General features: G+C 31.6%; 1 protein-coding gene across 1 annotated transcript; it reads right to left on the bottom strand.

The window, feature by feature from the left end:
- Positions 1-766: 766 nt before the first annotated feature.
- On the bottom strand, positions 767-25,103 carry LOC139504328 (putative ankyrin-containing lipoprotein Lxx09580). Its single transcript, XM_071294398.1, has 4 exons — positions 25,081-25,103; positions 21,227-21,313; positions 5,793-5,894; positions 767-973 (listed from the first exon to the last, which is right to left on the bottom strand). The coding sequence occupies exons 1-4, from the start codon at positions 25,096-25,098 to the stop codon at positions 767-769; spliced, it is 414 nt and encodes a 137-aa protein (XP_071150499.1). The 5' UTR covers positions 25,099-25,103.
- Positions 25,104-26,267: the final 1,164 nt, after the last annotated feature.

Here is a 26,267-nt window from a genome sequence, read left to right as displayed (position 1 = left end):
GTTACGCATATTTCTATTTTATTTGCTTGACTATATGATACAGTTTGATAGTGAATATTGATATAAAATACATTTGAAGAACACTAAAAGACATTTTAAGGATATGATTTTGGTGTGAGGAGAAAATTTAAACTAGATCTTAAACCATTCAGGTATCCTTATTTCTGGTATAATGACACAATGAATAGCACTAAATGTTAGGTTGAAGTATATATATACATTTGAATGTAAGATATTGAATTGATACATTTTAAAAGATAAACTTTATCACCTGGTGAAAAAGTTATCTGTCAAAAACCTTTTAACTTGTAAAAGAAAACCTGTGATATTATAATTTAAACAAACTTACACAAAATATATATTTCACATGCATCGGTAGTCAAAACGGATAAAAAGTAATGTTCACATTTGTATTTATATTCTACATTCACAATAAATGAAGAAGGAATGTTTTTGTCATTAGATGTCAGAACTATGATCCGAACTTTCATTATAAAAAAGTATATCATATTTATATTCATAGATGACATAGGTCAACACAAGTGAAATGAAACCCAACTTTATACAATTCTATCAATTACTTTTTTTTTTAAATTAGTGTTTAGTGTTATATTAGATCTGTATGATTAATATCTTATGTTCGAACTTGTTCTCATCAACTTCAAGTAAAATCAGAGGTCTACAAAATATCTTTTACTTAGAAAACTTAATTAAAACTTTGTCATATTTATTGTCTTATTTAGTTTGACGACTGAAATGTTAATACTCATTTTGTTTTACAAGAATTTGATGCATTAAACCTGTCTGATAATATTAACAACAAGATTTTGTACAGAAGTATAATCCGATTGAAGGGATTAGTATCTATAATCACCTTGTTTCTCGATTCCTTTTCACAGCCTACAGTGATCAGATAACGGACAGCCTCTAGGTGTCCTTTTGCAGCAGCATGCATTAATGGTGTGGATTCCGTCTGTAATATTAACATATAACAAAAATCAAAACTTGTGTCACAGACTAGACCATTTTGTGCTATGAATGTAACTAATATGTAATCACATGAATTAGTGGGAACAATGAATAAAATGACCCATCGCAGTTGCATTTATTTTCTACATATTAAGAAAAAATAACATGTTTAGATGTGATATGTCAGAACTATGATTCAAACTGTCTTTTTAAAAATCATATATTGCTTTACGAAAAGTATAAATAAAAATCCCTTTACGAAAAGTATAAATGATCTGATTGAAGACGGAGAAGACAAGTGAAATAAAATCCCATTTTATATCATTTCAATTCATTATTTCAATTTTGAACTAATATCGCAAAGACCTACATGTCAATATGCCCCTCAATAGTCTAATATTTTGTCAATATAAATTAAACGAAATACCAACTCAAAATAGTGAAATGCAAATCATGTAAATTGAATTAACGTATTTTGTGGTAGAGGGTGTTTCTCGCACCCTCTACCTTCTCAAATTGAATCATCACATCATTTTCTGAGAACTGTTTGATTTGGCAACACTAGATTAATCATATCTTAATACAGATATAAGCACAACTTCTTTTCATGATGATTTAAAAACTACAAGTTATTTGTCATCATTGAATTCTTTAAATGTTTTAATATTAAGAGTTTTCTGTCTTTTTAAACCTTTCTGGGTTGATGGTGATCAGAATGTGATCATCTTGTTTGTAATTGTTGTGTTACAGCCAAGTTGGGAGAGAATACAGAGGATCTATAGTGGTGTGTTTCCATATAATATTAAAATTAATATGAACAGACATCAAAACTTGTGTAATAAAGTGGCAAATGTTGTGTTATGAATATAAACATAATGAATGGGGCGTTTGAATTGAGGGCTTCGTCATCATTGGTGTGTTAATATAGGGATATCACATCTATTAGTGAATTGATTGGTTTTCATCATTAGAGATGTGTAAATAAAAGATGTCACTATTATTGATAGATATGTTAACATCAACGGTTTTTGAATTTAAAGTTTCATTATGTAAAATCAACACGAGAAAGATTTAAACTTATGTCATAAAGAGGACAAAGTAATGTTAAACATATACATTAAGGTTGTCTTAATCAGTGGTAATTTATGAATACCACCGTTATGGTTAAAAGAATTGAAGGCGTCACCATAGAAGCTGTTTAAATAAGGGATATAAACATTTTTGGTGGCTGAATTGAAGGCATCATCATCATCATCATCATCATCATCATCATCATCATCATCATCATCATCATCATCATCATCATCAGTGATGAGTCTATATGGGATAACACAATTAAAACTGGATGAATTGAAGGAAAAGTTAGAGATATCACTAATATTGTTAGATGTGATGAACTGAATGAGTCATCATAAGTTATGTGAGAATAACGGATATCCCCATTATTGTTGGCTGAATCGAGAGAGTCATCATTAGTTGTATTTGAATTAGTTATATCACCATTACTAATGAATGAATTGAACGAGCCATCATCTTTGGTATGGGAATAAGGGATATCACTATATTTTGGTGTGTGAATTCGAAATATCCCCATTATGGTTGATGAATTGAAGACGTCATCATCTGTCGTTTTTAAATTGAGAGTGTTATCATAAGTTGTGTTTGTAGCAGAGTTATTACCACATTTAGCTAATGAATTGAAGGTGTTATTTTAATGTGAAGGTAAATAAGGCATATCACAATTTTTAGTAGATCAATTGAATGTGTCATTATCAGTTGTTGTGTAAATTTAAAAAGTAAAAATTAGAGTGTGCATTTCTTGGGCTTCATTTTCAATATTTGTATTTTAAAAATGTTTTACTATCAGTTGTGTATACAGTGAGTGAGCATTACGTATGTGTGATATTCATATGAATGTCATCATCAGATGTGTTAAATCGAGGGTGTCTTATCATCAGTCTTGTATGAATTTCAGGTATTAACATTGCTTGATTTTATGATGTCAACATACGTGGTGTGCAAACCTTGGATGTAGACATCAGTGGTTAATTGAATTTATGGTGTCGCAATTTGAATATGGCCATTGTTATATTATAGTTCGTTTCTGTGTGTGTTACATTTTAACGTTGCGTCGTTTGTTTTCTCTTATTTTTTAGTGTAAATTCACATTGCTAAAAGACGTGTCACGGTACTTGTCTATCCCAAATTCATGTATTTGGTTTGATGTTATATTTGTTATTTTCGTGGGATTTTGTCTGATGCTTGGTCCGTTTCTGTGTGTTACATTGTAGTGTTGTGTCGTTGTTCTCCTCTTATATTTAATGCGTTTCCCTCAGTTTTAGTTTGTTACCCCGATTTTGTTTTTTGTCAATGGATTTATGAGTTTGAACAGCGGTATACTAGTGTTGCCTTTATTTTGTGGTATTCGATTTTAGAGTGTCATCGTTAGTGTTGTTATATATTTTGGGTGCTCACATCAGTGGTGCCTAGATTTTGGTTGTTGTCGTTAGCTGTATGTGATAATAGGGTGACACATTTTGATGCCCATGATAACTGAATTTAAGGTGGTACAATGCATCTGGGGTTTTCACATAAAAATGTCACCACTAATGGTGTGACCATCATTAGTTTGCGAATGTACCATGTCATCATCAATGGTGTGACCATCAGTGGTTTGCATATTACCATGTTGTGACCAGCAGTGGTGTCTTTTTTTCATCATGACTGGTATGTGCATTTAGAGCGTCATCATCACTGATGTATGATTTAAAGTTGTCAACATCGGTAGTGTATGAAATCAGGTCATCATATTGATTAATTCTCGATTTTAAGGTGTCAAAATCAATGAGGTGTGAATTTAAGGTGTTATCATCGATTATCATATGTAATGGTTCCTAACTATTAGCAGTTATTTAATAGGCTCTAGTTACTCTCAAGGATGTGGGAATCTATTGGTCTTGATTATCTAAGGTGTTTGAATATTAGGTGTCACTATCTAGTGGTGTGTTATATCAGATTTGCATCTTCATTGGTGTCTTAGTTAAGGATGTTATCATCATTTGAGTTTGAATTAAAAGGGTTTCATCTTAAGTGATGTGTGGATTTATAGGGTTTACTATCAGTGGTGCGAGAAATAAGGGTTTCACCAGCAGTGGTGAGTGTAAATAAATGGTTTTACCATCAGTGGTGTGTACATTTATGGTTTCACAATTAGTTATGGGTGAATTTATGGTGTGTCCATTAGTGGTTTGTAAATTCTGGGTGTCACATAATTGGTGTGTGAATTAATGGTGTCATTATCAGTGTAATGTGAATTTATGGTTTCATAATCATTAATTATGTGCATTTCAACGGATATTATAATTAATGGTGTGAGAAGTTGAAGGTCTTCATCATGAAAGGTATGTGAATTAAAAGCGTGTCACCATCAGTAATATGTAAATCAAAAGGGTTTCACTAACAGTGGTATGGTTATTTAAAGGGTTTCAGCATCAGTGGTGTGTGAATTTAAAGCGTGTCACTATTTGTAATATGTAAACTTTAAGGGTTTTACCATCAGTGGTGTATGAATTTAAAGACTTTCACTATCAGTGGTGTGTAAATATTAAGGGTAACACCATCATTCGCGTATGAATTTCAGGTGTCACCATTGCAAGTAGATGAATTTAAAGGATTCCACAAACAGTGATGTGTATATTTAAAGGGTTTCACCATCAGTGGTTTGTAAATTTAGGGTGTGATTTTAAGTGGTTTGTGAATTTATAGTTTCATCATCATAAGTGTGTGAACTTAACGGGTATTATAATTAGTGAAGTTGAAGGGTTTCATCATTAGTGATATGTGAATTTAAAGAGTTTCATCATTAGTGGAATGTGAATTTAAAGGGTTTCATTATTAGTGGTATGTAAATTTAAAGCTTGTCACCATCAGTAATTTTTAAATTTGAAGAGTTTCGTCACCAGTAGTGTGTAAAATAATGAGTTCACCATCAGTGGTGTGAGTTTATGATGAAACCATCACACTAGCGTGTAAATTTAGGGCGTCATTATCAATGATACGTGATCTTAGGATGTCGCCATAAGAAGGTGAAAATTGAGGATTTTAGGGTCCTGATGATTATATATTCTACATAAACAAATAAATGTAATCATGATCAACCCAATAATGTAAATATAAAAATCAACGAAGCAATAAGACAAGCTAAGACAAGTGAAATGGAATCTCACTTTTTTACTTGTAATCCATAAAAGATGTTTTACATTAGATCTGTATCCTTCTTATTATCTTAACTAACGTGTTCTTGACAAATTTAGGTAAAATCAGATGTTTACCAAATATTTAAAAACTATATAAAATGACCAGTCACACTTGCATTTATATTTAACATATAAAACAATGTTTTGTTGTGATTTTCGGCACTATGATCATAACGTTCTATCTAATAAAAAAAAAACAAAAAAAAAAACAACAAGACAAGTGAATTAAAACACCACTTTTTATACAACTATCACTTATTTGTAAACATTTAAAGATGTTGAACATTATATCTTTATAATTAATATCATCTGTTCAAACTTGTTCTAATCAACTCAAGGTTACATCAAAGGTTTGCAAAATGATATGTTGTTAGAAAACTATATTAAACTGTCAGTTTGTCTATCATCTCATTCAGTTTGACGATTGAAATGTAAAGAATATTTATTTAAGTGTTAACAGTATGTGTTGTCTATTAAACTTGTCTAATTAACATAATTAAATGCATTTATGTTGATTCAATATATAGATAAGTAGAATCAGACTGAGTAGACTGTATTTATAATCACCTTGGTTGATCTGCCTTCTTTATCACAGCCGACTCTTATAAGATGACGGAGGATCTCCAGGTGTCCTTTCTGTGCTGCATTCAACAATGGTGTCATTCCTTTCTATAATATTAACATAATACAGTCATCAAAACTTGTGTAATAAACTGGACAGTATTGTGTTATAAATATATATGTAAATAAAATGTATATTGCATAAATCAGTATTCAAATTTGAAACAAAATTACCAGAGCTACATGAATTTATATTCTAATAAACAATATATAAACAGCATATATTGTTTTTAGATGTTATAACTATTATCCGAACTGTCATCTAAAAAACAATATATTTGTTTATAAAAAGTATAAAAGATCTATATAACTGAATGAAGAAGGACAAGACAAATGAAATAAAATACTACTTTACATAATTATGTCAATTATTTGTTAACACGAAACGATGTTGAAAATAAGATTTGAAACTACGATATCATCTGACCAAACCTATTCTAAGCAGTTGGTGGTAAAATTGGAGGTTTACAATTATTTTTGTTTTTGTTAAAAAACGCAATTGAACATGCTAAATCTTTATTAATATCATGTGTATTACCTGATTCGATTTGAAGATTGAAATGCTAACACTATCTGTTTTCATTCGAACGAGTATGTGTTGTCCACTTAAAAGGTAAAATCACAAAAATACTGAACTTAGAGGAAAATCTAATTGGAAAGTCCATAAGCACATGGCAAAATCAAATAACAAAACTCGGTGGATTAAACCTGGTTTTATAGCGCTAACCCTATCACGTCAAGTCTCATCACATTCCGTTATATTAACAATGATGCGTGAACTAAAGAGACATATTAAATAAAACAGTCAAAATATGGGTACAGCAGTCATCATCGTGTAACAATTTTAAAAGGAACAATTTAACAGAACACTAAAACATGATGATCGGATTCCTAGACTCTCCAGTTGAATTAATCAATGACTCCAACATCAGTATAGTGTATATTTAATGTATCATCTGAGGTTTCATTCAATTAGTCATCATTAGTGGTGTTAATATTCAAAATGGTGTCATCACTAGTGCATGAATTTAGGGCGTCATCTTTGTGATTTGCAAATATAGGCTGGTCTCATGGATGATGATTTAATTGAAAATATATTCATCAATGGTGTACGCAGTAAGGTGACACAATCAGCGGTTTTTAATTCACCATGTGACCATCAGTGATGTGCAAATTTACCGTACCACTATCAATGATGTGACCACCAGTGGTTTGCAGAAGCACCATGTCATCATGTATGATGTGACCGATCAATCTAAATAGTTATCAAAGGTACAATGATTATAATTAAGTACGCCGTTTGCCAATTTGCCATGCCCTCATGAATGATGTGACCGATCAATTGCGTGATCATCAGTGGTTTGCGAATTTATTACGTCATAGTCAATGTTTTGCCCTCAAGCGGTTTTTGAATTACCCTATCATCATTCATGTTGTGCCTATCAATGGTTTACAATTTTACCGTATCAGCATCAATCAGTGGTTAACCATGACATCATCAATGATGTGTCCATAAATGGTTTGCACATTTACCGTGTCATTATCATGATGTGACCACCAGTGGTTTGTGAATTTAACATGTAATCATCACATTTATTTGTATTTAGGGAGTCATCATTATGATTTAAGGTTGTCATCATCATAATTGCATGAATTGAGGACGTCGTCATAGTTGCTTCGCGATTTTATGGTGTCACCCTTAATCATAATGATACGATTGTTATGTGAATTATTGAATCCTGATTATCTAAGGTTTCTGATTATTAAAGGTCGCCATCAGTGATGTTTTAATTGAGGTTGTAACCATCATTTGAGTGTTATTTGGAACAGTTTAACCAGTGGTGTGTGAATTTTTTAGGGGTGTCGCTATCAGTGATGTGGTGGATTAAGGGGATAACGAACTATATAAAGGTGTCCACTGTTGGCAGCACAGACATACAAACTTGTGATATAAATTGGACAACTTTGTATATTAATATAAATGATATAATCGTTGTGTTAAAATTTTAATGTTGTAAAATTATAAATTGTACAGATTTTTGTACAAGCTTTGTACAATTTTATGGTTGACCTTTATGGAATAACCGTTTTACAAATGATAACGGATATGTTACTTACGTCGTAACTACAATTCTATTCCCTTTTATGAATGTGACCTACCGAATGAGACTATTTACCGGATTTGATATCATATAATTATAAAATAAGTAACACGACGGATGCCACATCCGAAGCAAAATTTGCTTACCCTTCCGGAGCACCTGAGATCACCCCTAGTTTTTCGTGGGGTTCGTGTTGCTTATTCTTTAGTTTTCTATGTTGTGTCGGTTTGTCTTTTTCAGTTTTAGCCATAGCGTTACCAGTTTATTTTCAATTTATGAGTTTGATTGTCAATCTTGTATTTTCGTCCCTCTTTTATCAATTTGTTATGCGCCTCTTAACGCAAATGAATTATTCAATCACACAGTCCTTTGTTTCTCATATCTATATCATATTTGCTTCTTTACATGAGACAATCTGATATTGAACATTGACCTGATTGATACAAAAAAACATTACTTGACTATATTCATTCTTATTTGAGTTTTGATTTAAGGTATCACCATCAGTGTTATAATCAGTGCGTCAAAAAACAGGATGTTCATCAAGGGGTTATGCATTGTAAGGCAACATCGTGAGTTGTTTTTGAATTTAACGTTTCATTATCAGTAATGTGTGAATTTGGGATAGCACCATTACTGGTGGAAGAATTGAATGTGTCATCATCAGTTGTGCAAATATTAAGTGTCAAAATTGGTGTTGTGTGATTTCTTTTTGCTTCATTTTCAATGGCTTGTGATTTTAGAAGTGTTTCATTATCAGTGGTGTGAGTATTAAGGGTTTCTTCCATAAATAGTATGATAAAATATTGGATGTCATTATTCATGTTATTAGATGTGTAAAAAATATAGGGTGACATTGTGTAAAGTTAAGGTAACAACATCAGTGGTGTGTAGTATTTGATTGAATCATCAGTGGTTAAGTGTTTATGGTGACATATTCAGTGGCGATTGATTTAAGAGCGTCAGAATCACTGGTGTTATATATTAAGGGTGTTAACATAAATTGTGCCGGCATTTTGGTTGTTGTCGTCAGTGGTATGTGAAAATAGGATGTCCTTTAGTGTTGATTGGATTAAGAGTGTCATTTTGATGATTTGCAACTACTTTACGGGTATTAAAGAAGTCTCGATCACATAAGGCGGATGGAGGCATTTTCAAAATGCATGGGGTTCCAAACATTGATCGTTCGAAAAAAAGGGGGTTCCAACACCTTGAACCCGACCCCATCTGAATCCACCACTTATTGCACAATAAATCACGTAGGCTACAAACGAAGAAGAAGGATTGAGATGTTTAAGGTGTTTAAGTAATGCATTTATGAATGAATCGTTGATTGAGTCAAGAACAGTGGTAAATATTTCTGTGTACGTGCAGTCAATTCGGGGAGACATTATCAAATGAGTGATGTGTTTGGCAATGATGATGCCTTGAGTCTGGATTAGGGGTTAAGGGAATGACAATTCTACTAAAAAAAAAAAAAATTTCTCCATGAAACCATATTCTGATTCTAAAATTGATAAAAAAATATTCTGTTTAATGAGGGGGGAAAATATTTCTGCCAATCCAGATTTTTCCCATACCTTTGAGTGTTAAATTTTTAACAAAACTATTTGATTGATAGCTTTGGCAAACCAAATAAAATTGTTTATTGCTTTTTGCGAAAAAAAAAATAGTCTGTGTCGAACATAAAACCATAACCCCCTCAACGCATGTAGTTAAATAGTTTGTCCTTTTTTATGTAACAAACCAATTAATATATCAAGTTTAGACAAATAATTCTGTAAAAAACTACATTTTATATTAAATAATTGTTATAAATACTAATTTTATTAAAAAAAAACGTTTTTTCTTTAAATATGCATGGTAAAATGCATGTTCTAATTACATGAGAGTCTTGTTTTGAACCGCACAAGTTCTAGTGTCATGTGTACTATTGTTTTTCTGTGTGTCTTTTTCCTTTTTAGCCATGGTGTTGTCAGTTTGTTTTAGATTTATGAGTTTGACTGTCCCTTTGGTATCTTTCGTCCCTCTTTTTCTACATTGACTATTGAGTTTTATCAATGGGAACGTAATTGTGTTTAATTTACGTGTGAATAACACTAATACAACACCGAGTTTAGGTCAATAGAACACTCAGGAGTTAATAAATAGAGCTTCGCCATCAGTTGTTTGTTTATTCATACAGCTTCCCCATAAGTTGTGTGTAATTTCATAGGGTCTCTCAATCAGTGGTGCGTTAGTTTATATAGGTTTAGTATCAATGATGTGTGAACTAATATACCCTTATTATCACTGGTGCATTCGTTAAAATTCTGTAAGAATTTCATTTATGTCCAGAAATAAGTAAACAAAAATGCTTCAATAACAATATATAAACAATGTATTCGAAAAAAAAATCAATGTGTGTCCTACTTCAGCTAACCTTAATTAAAGTTTGTTAATCATTCTTCAGGAGTCAAAGATGTGAACTTTAATGTTCCTGTCATAAACAACATAACTTATGGACAATGTCCCTAACACAGTCTTGATTTTTTTAACCATCAATGATACAGTAAAAATAACAAATTGCAGTGAACCATTTTATTTGAATATTCTAGAGATTTCATTATATATTTATTAAAAAAAAATGTTGTTTTTTAAATAACGTTTTAGGTTACTATTTTTATTGAAAGTCTACACTATAGAATTGCACAACAAAACTGGGAACAAACATTCCACTAAAATACACATCTTTCTCGTGATTATTCTTCGGTGAATTAATAAATTCGTGGTTTGCTGTGATCGACAAAACCCACGAAAATTGGAACACTACGAATTAAAATTACTTCACAAGAACATTTTAAAATCAAACAGATATTTCAGTATTATTACTTTTCTGCGAAAAAGAGATGAAGTATTCCCATTTCTCCAATAATACTGTTTAATATACTTTTCTCGGATTTGACTATATTGTTTACATTCACATATGATTAGTTATCAAAGGTACCAGGATTATAATTTAGTACGCCAGACGAAAGTTTCGTCTACATAAGACTCATCAGTGAAGCTCAAATCAAAATATTTATAAAGCCAAACAAGTACAAAGTTAAAGAACATTAAGGATCCAAAATTCCAAAAACTTGTGCCAAATACGGCTTAGGTAATTTAAAAAAATTCAAAGTTTTGTATGGTATTTATCTGCAAAAGAGGTAGTATTACAACTTGTACATAGTCTATTATTTCTATCAACATGATAATATCTGCCTGTTGCTACATGTATGCTTAATATATGAGCTGATATACGAAATTTACAAATTTATGTGTTGTACAAATGTATATTTAATTTACAGGTTTATCTAAATAAAATCGCAATGTGTGTGTATTATACATGTATCTATACATCTATACAAATTCCAAAGCGCAAACGTCCTGTGCCGTTAATAATTAGGCGTATCCCTGCATGATATAAGTGATGGTAATAAATATACACAAGATAAATCTGTAATCAAACAGAAAAGGATTTCTTTAGAAAATAATAAACATATATTGCTTTTGCAAAAATACAAAGTTCTATGAATTTTCGATTTCTTTTAAAATTATCTTTCTAATGATTAAGCCATCTACCAATTTCAATAGAAATGTTTGTGTTCAAAGTTCTAAATTCTTAAATCCCCCCAACTATTCTTAAAACTCCGAATAGATTACTAATAGAGACAGCGTTAGTATGTAAATTTTATTTAACAAAAAAAAATTCCCATATAAACTCATTCTTGTCCAGAAATGAAATTCAGAATGGAAATGGGGAATGTGACAAAGAGACAATAACCCGACCATGAAGCCTATATCATTCACCTGCGCAAGCCATTTTTAATTGTTTTTTGACAATTATAAAATAATCTATAAATATTGATTTAGACATATTTCAGTATTTTGGACTTTTTCAAACTGTTCCCTTTGTTTTGAATGTTTTGAAGCAAGCAGTTGTAGTTACATTTTTCGTCTTTGCAAAGTACTCTTTTTGTTTCTTGCCGATGGAGATATTGGATTTTTTTTTATTTTCTAAAGGACTCTGACAGTTGCCAACTCATAATGGTGTTATCCATGTGTATGTATTTGGCACTTGTACATGTACAGATGGGTGCGGTCCTAACCTTGACAAAAGTTAACTTAGAGTTAACTTGTTGACTGCTTTTTAAGTTAACTTGAGAATTTTTAAGCAGACCAGCAAGTTAACTTCGTCTACGGTGGACCAGACCTACGGTCCGCTTTTTTATGACTGCTGCAGACCTATCGACGGGTCTGTTCCATACCAAACCTGTGGACAAGTCTGCTTTTGACCAGTCCTGAGGACAGGTCTGCCCCAGACCAGACCTGTGGACAGGTCTGCTCCTGACCAGACCTGTGGACAGGTCTGCTTCTGACCAGACCTGTTGACAGGTCTGCTTCTGACCAGACCTGTGGACAAGTCTGCTATTGACCAGACCTGGGGACATGTCTGCTTATGAAATGTTATCGTTTTTGCGACCTTCCATATCAGACTTCAGCTTTATTAAAATATGTATAAACAACATGCGCATTGTTCTTCGGCCAAGAAGGCCTCTGATAGCAAATTTCCTTACTCGCTATACTCTACTAGACATTATTCATAACAACACAATTCTTTCTTTTTTTTTTTATTTTATATATTCTTATAAACATTAGTCAATTACAAAGTGCTATCATATTTTTTTAATTAGAAATTAGGGTTGTCCAACGCATCGGAACAACATTCGTATATCATGGGATATCATCATCTGTGTCGACGTTACGTTCCCCGTTTTTTACCTGTCCCTTCATAATTTTTACTTTACGCATTTATACATGCATGGATATTTCATTGTTATTCTACTTGTTTGGATTGGATTTACTATTCTTTTTCCTCAGAATATTCTAACGAAAATTGTACAGTGTCCGGATATGTACGATGTGGTAAAACTACCAACAATCTCGTCAAATTCGTCAGATTTGTCGAGAGATTTGTGCACATGAATGAAATAGTTGTCACTTGACGTTTAACCACAAATAAAATCAATCAACCGACATAATAGATTAACAGTATACTATTACCAGAAGAGAACCTCAAATACATTTTTTATTAAAAAGCACAAATGAATTCAGACATGTCAGTGTTGGTACATTGTACATGTACTTGGATGATGCGGCCTAATAGTTTCGTTTTACACACCCTAGTGACTGTTCAATATTATGAATACAGAGATGAAACGCTGACATTCTCAATGTATGCGTGGAAAAAATTGCATTATTTTTTTCCTTATTGCTTACATTTGCCGTCCTACTAACATGTTCACAGGAGTGCCAGGAGAAGACATAATTAGGGGCAATCCAAACAGGGGTCATTTATTTTATACATTGAATCCAGACAGCAAAATATGGCTGATTTACTATGCGGATATATATAGATTTTTAAATTAAAGTGCACATATGCAGGTCAGTTTTTGGTCGATGCAGTCAAATAATTTTGTTGTATAAAGTCAGCATGAGCATGATGAGGTATCAAATCTACTGAAATTTTGTTACGTATCAATATTTTGAATAAAAGGAGGACATGCTGACATCCAAAATTAATGCGAACAAAAATTTGTTGTTATTATATTGCAATATTACTGTCCATTGTATTATACATTGAATCCTGACATAAAAAAATATGGTTGATTTACTATGCTGGTATATAGATTTACAAATTAGAGTGCACATATGGTCAGTTTTGGTCTTGGTCAATGCGGTCAAATTATTTTATTGTACAAGTTAGCATGAGGTATTAAAACTATTGAAATTTTGTTACGTATCAATATTTTGAATATAAGGAGGACATGCTGGCACCTTAAATTTATGCGTAATAAAAATTTGTTGTTACATGTATTGTATTCATGTATTGCAATATTGAAATCCATTGTATTATACATTGAATCCTGACATAAAAAATATGGCTGAATTACTATGTGGGTATATATATGGTATATAGATTTACAAATTTAAGTGCACATATGGTCAGTTTTGGTGGATGCACTCAAAATATTTTGTTGTACAAGTCAGCATGAGGTATCAAAACACTGTAATTTTGATACGTAATAATATTTTGAATAAAAGGAGGACATTCTAACACCCTAAATGTATGTGAACACAAATTTGTTGTTATTGTATTGCAATATTGCTGTCCATTGTATTGTACATTGAATCCTAACACAAAAAATATGGCTGATTTACTATACAGGTATATAACTTTACAAATTAAAGTTTACATATGGTCAGTTTTAGTTGATGCGGTCAAATAATTTTGTTGTACATGTCAACATGGTCAGCATTAGGTATCAAAACTACTGACATTTTGTTACGTATCAATATTTTGAATTAAAGGAGGACATGCTGGCACCCTAAATTTATGCGAACAAAAATTTGTTGTTATTATATTGCAATATTACTGTCCATTGTATTATACATTGAATCCTGACATAAAAAAATATGGTTGATTTACTATGCTGGTATATAGATTTACAAATTAGAGTGCACATATGGTCAGTTTTGGTCTTGGTCAATGCGGTCAAATTATTTTATTGTACAAGTTAGCATGAGGTATTAAAACTATTGAAATTTTGTTACGTATCAATATTTTGAATATAAGGAGGACATGCTGGCACCTTAAATTTATGCGTAATAAAAATTTGTTGTTACATGTATTGTATTCATGTATTGCAATATTGAAATCCATTGTATTATACATTGAATCCTGACATAAAAAATATGGCTGAATTACTATGTGGGTATATATATGGTATATAGATTTACAAATTTAAGTGCACATATGGTCAGTTTTGGTGGATGCACTCAAAATATTTTGTTGTACAAGTCAGCATGAGGTATCAAAACACTGTAATTTTGATACGTAATAATATTTTGAATAAAAGGAGGACATTCTAACACCCTAAATGTATGTGAACACAAATTTGTTGTTATTGTATTGCAATATTGCTGTCCATTGTATTGTACATTGAATCCTAACACAAAAAATATGGCTGATTTACTATACAGGTATATAACTTTACAAATTAAAGTTTACATATGGTCAGTTTTAGTTGATGCGGTCAAATAATTTTGTTGTACATGTCAACATGGTCAGCATTAGGTATCAAAACTACTGACATTTTGTTACGTATCAATATTTTGAATTAAAGGAGGACATGCTGGCACCCTAAATTTATGCGAACAAAAATTTGTTGTTATTGTATTGAAATATTGCTGTCCATTGTATTATACATTGAATCCTGACATAAAAAAATATGGCTGATTTACTATGCTGGTATATAGATTTACAAATTAGAGTGCACATATGGTCAGTTTTGGTCTTGGTCAATGCGGTCAAATTATTTTATTGTACAAGTTAGCATGAGGTATTAAAACTATTGAAATTTTGTTACGTATCAATATTTTGAATATAAGGAGGACATGCTGGCAATCTAAATTTATGCGAAACAAAAATTTGTTGTTATTGTATTGCAATATTGCAATCCAATATTACATTGAATCCTGACATAAAAGATATGGCTGAATTACTATGCTGGTATATAGATTTACAAATTAGAGAGCACATATGGTCAGTTTTGGTCTTGGTCAATGCGGTCAAATTATTTCATTGTACAAGTCAGCATGAGGTATCAAAACTATTGAAATTTTGTTACGTATCAATATTTTGAATATAAGGAGGATATGCTGGCACCCTAAATTTATGCGTAACAAAAATTTGTTGTTATTGTATTGCAATATTGCAATCCATTGTATTATACATTGAATCCTGACATAAAAAATATGGCTGAATTACTATGCGGGTATATATGGTATATAGATTTACAAATTTAATTGCACATATGGTCAGTTTTGGTGGAAGCGCTCAAAATATTTTGTTGTACAAGTCAGCATGAGGTATCAAAACACTGTAATTTTGATATGTGTCAATATTTTGAATAAAAGGAGGACATTTTAGCACCCTAAATGTATGTGAACACAAATTTGTTGTTATTGTATTGCAATATTGCTGTCCATTGTATTGTACATTGAATCCTAACACAAAAAATATGGATGATTTACTATACAGGTATATAACTTTACAAATTAAAGTTTACATATGGTCAGTTTTAGTTGATGCGGTCAAATAATTTTGTTGTACATGTCAACATGGTCAGCATTAGGTATCAAAACTACTGAAATTTTGTTACGTATCAATATTTTGAATTAAAGGAGGACATGCTGGCACCCTAAATTTATGCGAACAAAAATTTGTTGTTATTGTATTGCAATATTGCTGTCCATTGTATTATATATTGAATCCTGACATAAAAAAATATGGCTGATTTACTATGCGGGTATATAGATTTACAAATCAAAGTGCACATATGGTCAGTTTAAGTTGATGCGGTCTAATAATTTTGTTGGACAAGTCAGCATGAGGTATAAAAACTACTGTAATTTTGTTACGTATTAATATTTTGAATAAAAGGATGACATGCTGTCACCCTTAATTTATGCGAACAAAAATTTGTTGTTATTGTATTACAATATTGCTGTCCATTGTATTATACATTGAATCCTGACATAAAAAATCTGGCTGAATAACTATGCTGGTATATAGATTTAGAAATTAAAGTGCACAAATTGTCAGTTTTAGTAAATGCAGTCAAATAATTTTGTGGTACAAGTCAGCATGAGGTATCAAAACTACTGAAATTTTGTTACGTATCAAAATTTTGAATAAAAGGAGGACATGAAGGCACCCTAAATTTATGCAAACAAAAAATTGTTGTTATTGTATAGCAATATTGCTGTCCATTGTAATATACATTGAATCCTGACATAACAAATATGGCTGATTGACTATGCTGGTATATAGATTTACAAATTGAAGTGCACATATGGTCAGTTTTAGTTGATGCAGTCAAATAATTTTGTTGTACAAGTCAATATGAGGTATCAAAACTACTGAAATTTTGTTACGTATCAAAATTTTGAATAAAAGGAGGACATGCTGGCACCCTAAATTTATGCAAACAAAAATTTGAAAAAAATATGGCTGATTTACTATGCGGGTATATAGATTTATAAAAGAAAGTGCACACATGGTCAGTTTTGGTCAACACGGTCAAAAAATTTTATTGCACAAGTCAGCAAGAGGTGTCAAAACTACTGAAATTTTGTTACGTATCAATATTTTGAATAAAAGGAGGACATATGCTGGCACCTTAAATTTATGCAAACAAAAAATTGTTGTTATTGTATAGCAATATTGCTGTCCATTGTAATATACATTGAATCCTGACAAAACAAATATGGCTGATTTACTATGCTGGTATAAAGATTTACAAATTAAAGTGCACATATGGTCAGTTTTAGTTGATGCAGTCAAATAATTTTGTTGTACAAGTCAGTATAAGGTATCAAAACTACTGAAATTTTGTTACGTATCAAAATTTTGAATAAAAAGAGGACATGCTGGTACCCTAAATTTATGCGAACAAAAATTTGAAAAAATATGGTTGATTTACTATGCAGGTATATAGATTTATAAATAAAAGTGCACAGTTTTGGTCAACGCGGTCAAATAATTTTGTTGTACAAGTCAGTATGAGGTATCACAACGTAACTAAATTTTTTTACGCATCAATATTTTGAATAAAAGGAGGACATGCTGGCACCCTAAATTTATGCAAACAAAAATATGTAGTCATGTGTTAAAATGATGCTTTCCTCTAAAATACGTCCTTTCATAGATATAAATATAAATAAAGTGCAAATATGGTTGAATTTGATAGGTATTGGAATATATATTCAGTGCCCGTTATCATTGTAACCAAGATCGTTTTTTAATTTATAGATTGGAAGATCACAGATAAATTTGTGTTACAAGCAACGTTTTATGCGTACTTTATTTTCAAATAGTTGTATTAAATCCTGTTTATATAACGGAATTATTAGTTTCACTTTATTTTCGATGTTTATACTACGAAACAAAGATATTAAAAAATATTTTTTTAAAAATCGATGTAGAGCGGTCCTGGTTACAAGTTAACTTAGTGTTGAGCAGACCAGTCTAAAGTTAACTTGGGAATAGGTCTGGTTTCGATCGGATTTGTCAAAGCAAAAGTTAACTTATGTTAACTTTGTGGCAGGACTGGTCTCGAAGTTAACTTATGTTAACTTTATGGCAGGACTGGTTTCGAAGTTAACTTATGTTAACTTTACGGCAGGACTGGTTCGAAGTTAACTTATATCAATAGCAGACCTGTTTCGAAGTTAACTTTTTGGCAGACATAAAAACAGTCCTAGGACCAAGTCCGCTTTTCAAGTTAACAAGATTTTGGTCCTAGGACTGGTCAGAGCAGTCCTAAATCCGGTCACAGGTTAACTTTGACCAGTCCAAATGACTGGTTATCAAGTTAACTTGCTGTACAGGTTAGGACTGCACCCATCTGTACCTCATCTTTTTTCATATTTCTATTATACAAAATCGAAAACTGTCCTTTCAGAACAAGGATCGATTTTCATATTTGTAAAATGTCATGTCATTGATTCACACAGTGGCGGTTTTGGGGAGGCATTTTAGGTTTGAACCTCCTATTGTTAATAGGGACATAATATTGGATCCCCTCCCTTTATCCTTATTTTGTACACATAATAAGTATGCAGTTTTGTCTGGGCGGTACAGAGCATCACTGTTATTCTTTTTTGTACTTGTAATTATTTATGCTAAATTATGTTAATTAAGATTGGTGCACATCAAACTGTGTGGACATAGATTTCCTAAATTTGTTTTCTGAATCCATGTAGAATGTGGAATGACATAATTGTGGTAAATCGTAGAAATTACAACAAGCTTATTTTTTTCAATATTAGATTTTTAAATTATCGATATTTGAAAAAAGAGTGCAAATAGTCTCAAATTTGTTTTTAATGAAAAAAATACTGATCAGAAGCAGCTGTAACAACAATCTAATTAAAATACATATCTCTGATTTTGTTTTACTACATATAAACCCGCATTTTCGTCCTTCATTCTTTTCATATATATAGTTTGAGTTCTGACAATTACGTCTTGAATATTAGGACTTGTTGGTTTTATATACGTCAAAAATACAACAAACAAACAACATGAACAAACAACAAAAACAAAACCAAAAGACATCCAGAGAGCAAATTAATTTTGTCTCGCCTTGCAGCTCAAACTAAAAGTATAATGCACAGTTATATTATAACTATACCACGCAAAAAGTTCGCTAGTTCCTTGCTATAGTAGAGTGAATATGGCTCACTTTCATATGCAGGATTAGTTGACGCAGATTTTGAAACTTAGGATAAACAATATAAAGCAAACTAAAATATTCATAAAAATTGAATTCAAACAGAAACCTCGGTTTATTAGTGAGGGTGTAAGGGTAACGAAAGTAACAACCTATCTGGGAAGTTATATAACATACACAATTATGTATTATATACATCGTGCGTCTTTTTCACACCAAGATAACGCAGAACAACAAATTGAATAATTTAGGACAGGTGCTTTCAATACTAACGAATTTGCTGTTTAGTACATGTAGGAGATTTTCAGCAATTTGATAATATGATATTGAAATGCAATTTATCGACAACTTTGAGTAACAAAAAGGTATATAATTGTTATAGAAAACAAAGACACGTTTCCTTGCATAATTTCATCTTAGTGAAATAATTAAAAATTATTATCTATATTTTTTTAACAAGATACACATAGCCAAATTTTGTATGTTTGCATTACATATACTTGCACTGTAAGGATTGACATTACAATTAGAAGATATAGGTTAGAAAGTCATTAAAAACAATTAAAGGACAAAACGTTAATATATGGATTGGGTTTTTTTTTTTGGAAAATGTTTTTTTTTGGCAAATATTCAAAAAAATTCTAAAATTTTAGATATTCAATACATTTAAGGTTAAGATCCAGAGTTACATATATATTAGCATACATTTTTGATAGAAACAAATGCTATGTCAATATCGTATATCTGTTTGCTGTTTTGTGATATGTGCGTGTAGCTTTAACAATTTCAATAGTCTTTAGAAAGAAGCTATCATACAATGATTAAGAAACTTAAACTACACACACGGAGCTACATGTATAATACCATGACAGGTGTACGTATGATGTTATCGTGAAATAACCATTGTAATTGCCACGTTTCTTTGATATTTCAAGGATCATTGATTTTATTACCTTTTGAATATTGGCACGTGTCATCGAACTCAATCTTTATAGACAGAAAATATTAACGCATACATTTATTACTGTTGGAGGAAGAAGAAATACTTAGTATAGTGCAACATGCGTAAACAAATAAATAAATATTTTATATGAAATAAGTTTGTTATTCAAATGAAAGAAAGGATTAACGTATTTACCAACAGATGTAATAAGATGTATACTCGATGCTATTATTCATATTTATTGCCAATCATTCTCTATTCTATAAAACTCCATAGACATCCTATTATTTTCAATGGTATGTTTTTTATAGTTTTAACAATCCCCCTTCGCAGTCTAAGAGCAGTTTCAGAAGATTACTGCACACGGAGACATGGTTCCCTGATGCGGCCTTTTAAGAGAATAACAAAATGAACGATATAAAATTATCTGACATATAAAATATTTGGATTTTGTGTTGATCGTTGCTGATGAAGTTAAAATCATAATAGCATTCTGCCACATTAAATGGATCTTAACACGATGTGAAATTTTTGAACGTTACTCTTCATAATTGGTCTGAAATCGTCCAAAACAGTCATAACATACTTGATTTAACGTTATAGCCATCCATCTTGATGATCTTGACATGACTGAACGGACTGAAGACAACATATCTGAACAGCGGAAAAGTCTTAACGGTTTTCCCTAGCGGTAAATCAAATCGATTAAGACTTGATCAGACCAAAATGACCTATTCTGACTTAAATCTGGTTGCTAGTGTTATAATACGTACTTGTAAATAAGTGCCACTTTCACAGGGTTAAGCTGAATTCACATTTCATATATACAATAATATCTTTCAAGAAATTCAAAACGTAAATCATTAAGCAAGATCTCGAATATCTTTTAAACAATTTATATAACAATCAAATAACTTGAATTTTTTTGTCAGAAACTATCAACATTTTTAGTGAGCCCCAATTTAAAGTGTATGATACTATCTTCCAAGATACAATTAATGTTATTTTACTCACACTATCTCTGTATTCCAAATCTGCCCCTTTTTGTATGCATCTTTTCAAGTCCTTTAATCTTCCTTTGGAAGCAGCATTACATAGTTGCTGTAAGTATATCAGAACCTTGTCATTACCGTCTTGATAATATAACTGTACCTCTTTTACTATGAAGTTTTGTTTAAAATGATATCCTAGAATGGAATATACTACTATTTTTTAAAGATTAAAATATAAGTCTGTATATACTCTAATTTTTCCTTTACAGTACATTGTATACCCCAACCCCTGTTTCAATTTTCAAAGAATGAATTTGAAAACAAGACTTTAATTATTGCCACCTAGCCTGATATGCATGTTTTCTGACATGGAATGTCTATAACCAGTACGAAACTATTCTGATAACAAATTGATAACAGAATAATGTAAATGTATAGTTTCGTTAAATTGTTGTTTAATGTGTACATGTTATCATTTGATTTAATATTGGGAAACTTCCCCCTTTTATAAAAAGGCCTCATATCATTACTGGCGAAGAAATATACAACACAATGAAATGTACATTACCTCTTGAAATTCGCAATCGATGGTGAACGAATTTGTTTAAGAATGAACTTAAATATCAACAATTAGCATAAAACATAATGATTTATAGTTTTTCAGACCAAAAATATTAACAAGTGAAATATGTTTTTTTATAAAAATTGCAAAAGAATTAAGTTTGAGTCGTTGTATACACTGAAAACAAGAACAGGTGGAATAGGTCGTTTGAATAATTAATTATAATTTCGAAAATTTCTATTTAAATATTCATGAGGAAACGTGATATCATGTCAGTGACTGTATATGACATAGAAATATACGGTCAACGCATTTTGACTGCTCATATAGAATAAGTGCAGCATGAAAGATTAAATCAAGTATCTAATTGCCCCTCTATCTCAAGTTCACGTCTTACTGTATACCTTTTTATTTATAAAAGTTCACAATTTCTGCTGCAAATGGTCAATTAAGGTAAGCCGTGGTAAATTGGTGAGTGCATCAGTTACTAACACAAAAATTCCTAGTTCGATCCGTTCTCCGGGGAGAAAATTTCAGGCACTGATTTTTCGGCTCTTCTTTGACAACATTTGTGAGTATGTTCTTGAGAAACGACGATATTCCGTCGGAAGGGGACGAAAATTAGCTGAAACGTGTATGATACAGTCATATCTCTTGTACGTAAAAGACACCCTTGTAGATTTCGAAAAAGAGTAGGCTAATGCCGCTACAAGGCAGGACTCGCACCCACAAAGTTGAAAGGAATTAACATAAATTGCAATTACTTGTTTCCCAATCCACTATAAATAAATATGTTTCAAGTAAATGGGCAATTTAGAAATCTTGAAACAATAATATTATCTATCACTATATATCTAACATGATCTGGCTCATATAGGACTAGAAGTGTTGAAACAAATCCATATGTGCTAAAAACTGTATGAACTATTGTTAATATATATAAGACAACTTGGTATGTGTTCCACTGAGGCAACTCTCCATCCAAGTCACAATTTATAAAAGTAAACCATTATAGGTCATAGCACGGTCTTCAACACGGAGCCGTGGGTAACCCCGAAGAACAAGCTATAAAAGACCCTCAAAAATACTAGTGTTAAGCATTTTATAGTTTTATTGAGGTATTCTTGTGTCTCTAGCTTGACATAAAACATTCAGGTGTTACAACTGAGTTTTAGCTTATTGACAGGACAAAAAATATTCATCAAGTATCTTCATGCATAAGTTTTTTTACTGTGAAGACGAATGAATAAGCACTGCATAACAATTTAACTCGCAAATGTGCATATATATATATTATAAATTTATGAATAAACTTTGCGTACAGGGCTTGTACTACTTAATGATAATGACTCCTGAATTACTTTACATAGTCTGAACAAATCCTAATTAACTGCAAGCTATTTGACTAATTACAACACTGATATTGTTACTGCAGAGGATAAGTATAAAAATTAAATGACAGACTAAAAAACTCTTAACACAGAATTATGTCTTGCTTTAATTATTTTGATTATGCAAATGTTGAAATTAGAATAGCAATACTTAAACATGTAAATAATGCACATATGTTAAGGCAATGAACAGTGACTGAAGGTTCAGGGCTAAACAAATTCCATTGAAATGAGATGTGCCAAATATAATACAAATATCATTTACAAATCATGTCTTTCGCTTTCAACAAACTTAAACTTGAATTCAAACATGAACTTGTAAACTATGTAAAAGTTCTCAAGTTTAAAAAAAACCAGGGGGGTCTAGTAAATCTCTATTGAAAAAATAGTTGTCAGTTCCCTGTATGCTTGCATACCAAATGTATTTCTTTAATCAGTTATTTAAATTCTGCCAATGAAGGCACACCTATTCTAAGTGTTTTGGTTCATAGCCTCAATCAAATTATCTTCCACTAGTATAACTGTATACTATTATATCATTGACTTACAATTATTGGTTCATCTTAGCTTGAGCCAATCACTATTTTCATATTACCAACATGTGACTATGGAGATTTAATTTGTGACAGGTTGCCTCTTCTGTGGTAGATAATTCTAGTACTTATTTAAGTAAGAGCAATTTGAAGAAGTTAAATAAAGCTTAATATTGTTGAAATTGTCTTACGCTTGTTAAAGTTAGGTGAAGAATAAACTGTCTAATGTTTTCTATTCACGAGAAGGTCTTAAAAAAACAGTAAAATTTCCAATACAAACGCAAAAATTATATGTTTCTTTCTACTTTTTTATTTGATATGCGTGACCAGGTACCAGAACGTTTGACCAATGAGTAGGTTACCTGTTGAAACATTATAAAATCTGAAGTTAAAAATTGGTAATTTAAGTAAATAGTTCAGTATCATTGACCTACTACATGTACTCCCATTTAACTGACCCATCACAATATAATCATTGTAAACTAAGCAAACGTTTCAAAGTCAATAGACTATGCCTTAGGGGGGAGGGGGGAGGGGGTAACAAAAGCAAAAAGCTTTCTATTGACATGAGATGCGTTAATGTTAAAACATCTGCATTTCAACCATCATTGACCTACAACTAATGTTTCATCAAAATAGTTATCAAACGTACCATGATAATAATTTCACAGGCAAGGCGCGCATTTCGTCTAAATAATACTGCTCAGTGACGCTCAGATCAAAATAGTTATAAAGCCAAACAAGTACAAAGGTGAAGAGCATTGAGGACCTAAAATTCCAAACAGTTGTGCCAAATACGGCTAAGGTAATTTATTCATGGGATAAAAAAATCCTTCATTTTTCAAATAATTCAAAGTTTTTTAAACAGGAAATTTATAAAAATTATCATATAAATGATATTAATGTCAACACCAAAAGTGCTGACTACTGGGCTGGTGATACCATCGGGGACGAAACGTGCAGCAACAGTGGCATCGACTCAGTGGTGTAAATAGTTAATACAGGTACCAGGATTATCATTTAACACGCCAGACGCTCGATTTGTCTACATACGACTCATCAGTGAGGCTCAGATCAAGATCAAATCATAAACTAATACATTGTAAACACCACCGTAACCGACGGTGTAGATCAAGTACAATGACTACCAAGACAGAGTGAAATTGCTGTCTGTAATCAAGTTTTTTCCTTTTTAAAAAAATACGTACAGACAACTGAAATAAATACATTACCTTAGTAGTATTTCAACAATAGTATTTCACAGATTAAAATCAAATTATTATACTTATTTGTCTTTTTTATTTTCGTACCAACATACAACATATCTGTTCGTACAGAATAGACAACATCAAATTACATGCCAATCGTACTTTTAAAAAGACCAACTTACCTTATTCAAACTTTCCATGATGTTCTGAAAACAAAATAAATGCATCAAGGAGTTATGAGATCAAGGTTAGTTGATTTTTTTCTTGTAGATACATTATATACATTTTATTTACTAATGTGAATCAAGGTTAGGTTGATCCTGTTAGATACATTTTTGTGTTTTTTTTTAATACTGTCCAATTCATTTGAGCACAATGCAACGTTATATGAAGGACTGACGATGGTTGGGTGAGTCAAGTATTTATGTTACATTTACAATAAAATAGCATGACAAATAGGTATTCAGTATTGCAATCAGTGATGGGCATGATTACTGACAACTGTAATCGATTACATGAAAGATTTTTACGCAGTCGATCAATACTTGATTACTCAGATTTTTGGATGTAATCGATTGCATTACTTTCTCTAAAGTAATTACATTACTTTTCGATTACTGTCATTACATGCTTCAAAAACAGAATTTCAATTCATAACCATGCAATGGTTAATTGTTCAAAGGACTTTTGTACTTTCTTAATTTTCATTTACATGTATATATATCATAACATTATAAAAAATCAACTGTTTATCTATTCTAAGATTAAATTCAAACTATTATTGAAAATTATCCTGAATGCCGGGTTCACACATTGCCGATTTTTGCTCCCGTTTGAGATCAGACAGCGATACGACACGAAAAGTGAAAAAGTCGGATTAGTATCCTCAATTATCTGGAATGTCCTATTATTGTCTGAACGCAGTCGTTTTAGTTCGTAACAGATTCCTGATCGGGAAGGGTCCGAATAATTCGGCAAAGCACCCCGACAGTTAGGTGCGTCCTGTAACATTCGGGGAAAGTCAGCGATCTTGTCTAGTTTGATTACAATCGTGCCTATGTCGTGACAGATTCTGCTGTATCGGATCGAATTCCTAACAATGTTCTGTGTATTCGGGACGGTGTCCTGTGGAACGGAATGATCTTGAGAATTTTTTCATTGTTTTTTGTCTGCCGATTGAGTCCAGATTGCTTCCAGATCTTGTCGATTGCGAACCGGTTTTGCCGAAACCGTTTCGAAACAGCCCCGTTATTAATTCTAAATTTGTCAATGATACCCACGTCAGAGTCCCGACAATTACAGAATACAAGACGACTGAGACCAAACAAAGCCGTTTGCAATGCGATAGAGCGGACCGTGATAGGATTAC

This window comes from Mytilus edulis, chromosome 14 (genome assembly GCF_963676685.1).
Source record: "Mytilus edulis chromosome 14, xbMytEdul2.2, whole genome shotgun sequence".
NCBI lineage: Eukaryota > Metazoa > Mollusca > Bivalvia > Mytilida > Mytilidae > Mytilus > Mytilus edulis.
Note: the sequence above shows the minus strand (reverse complement) of the source record. Positions and strands in the feature narration are given on the sequence as shown.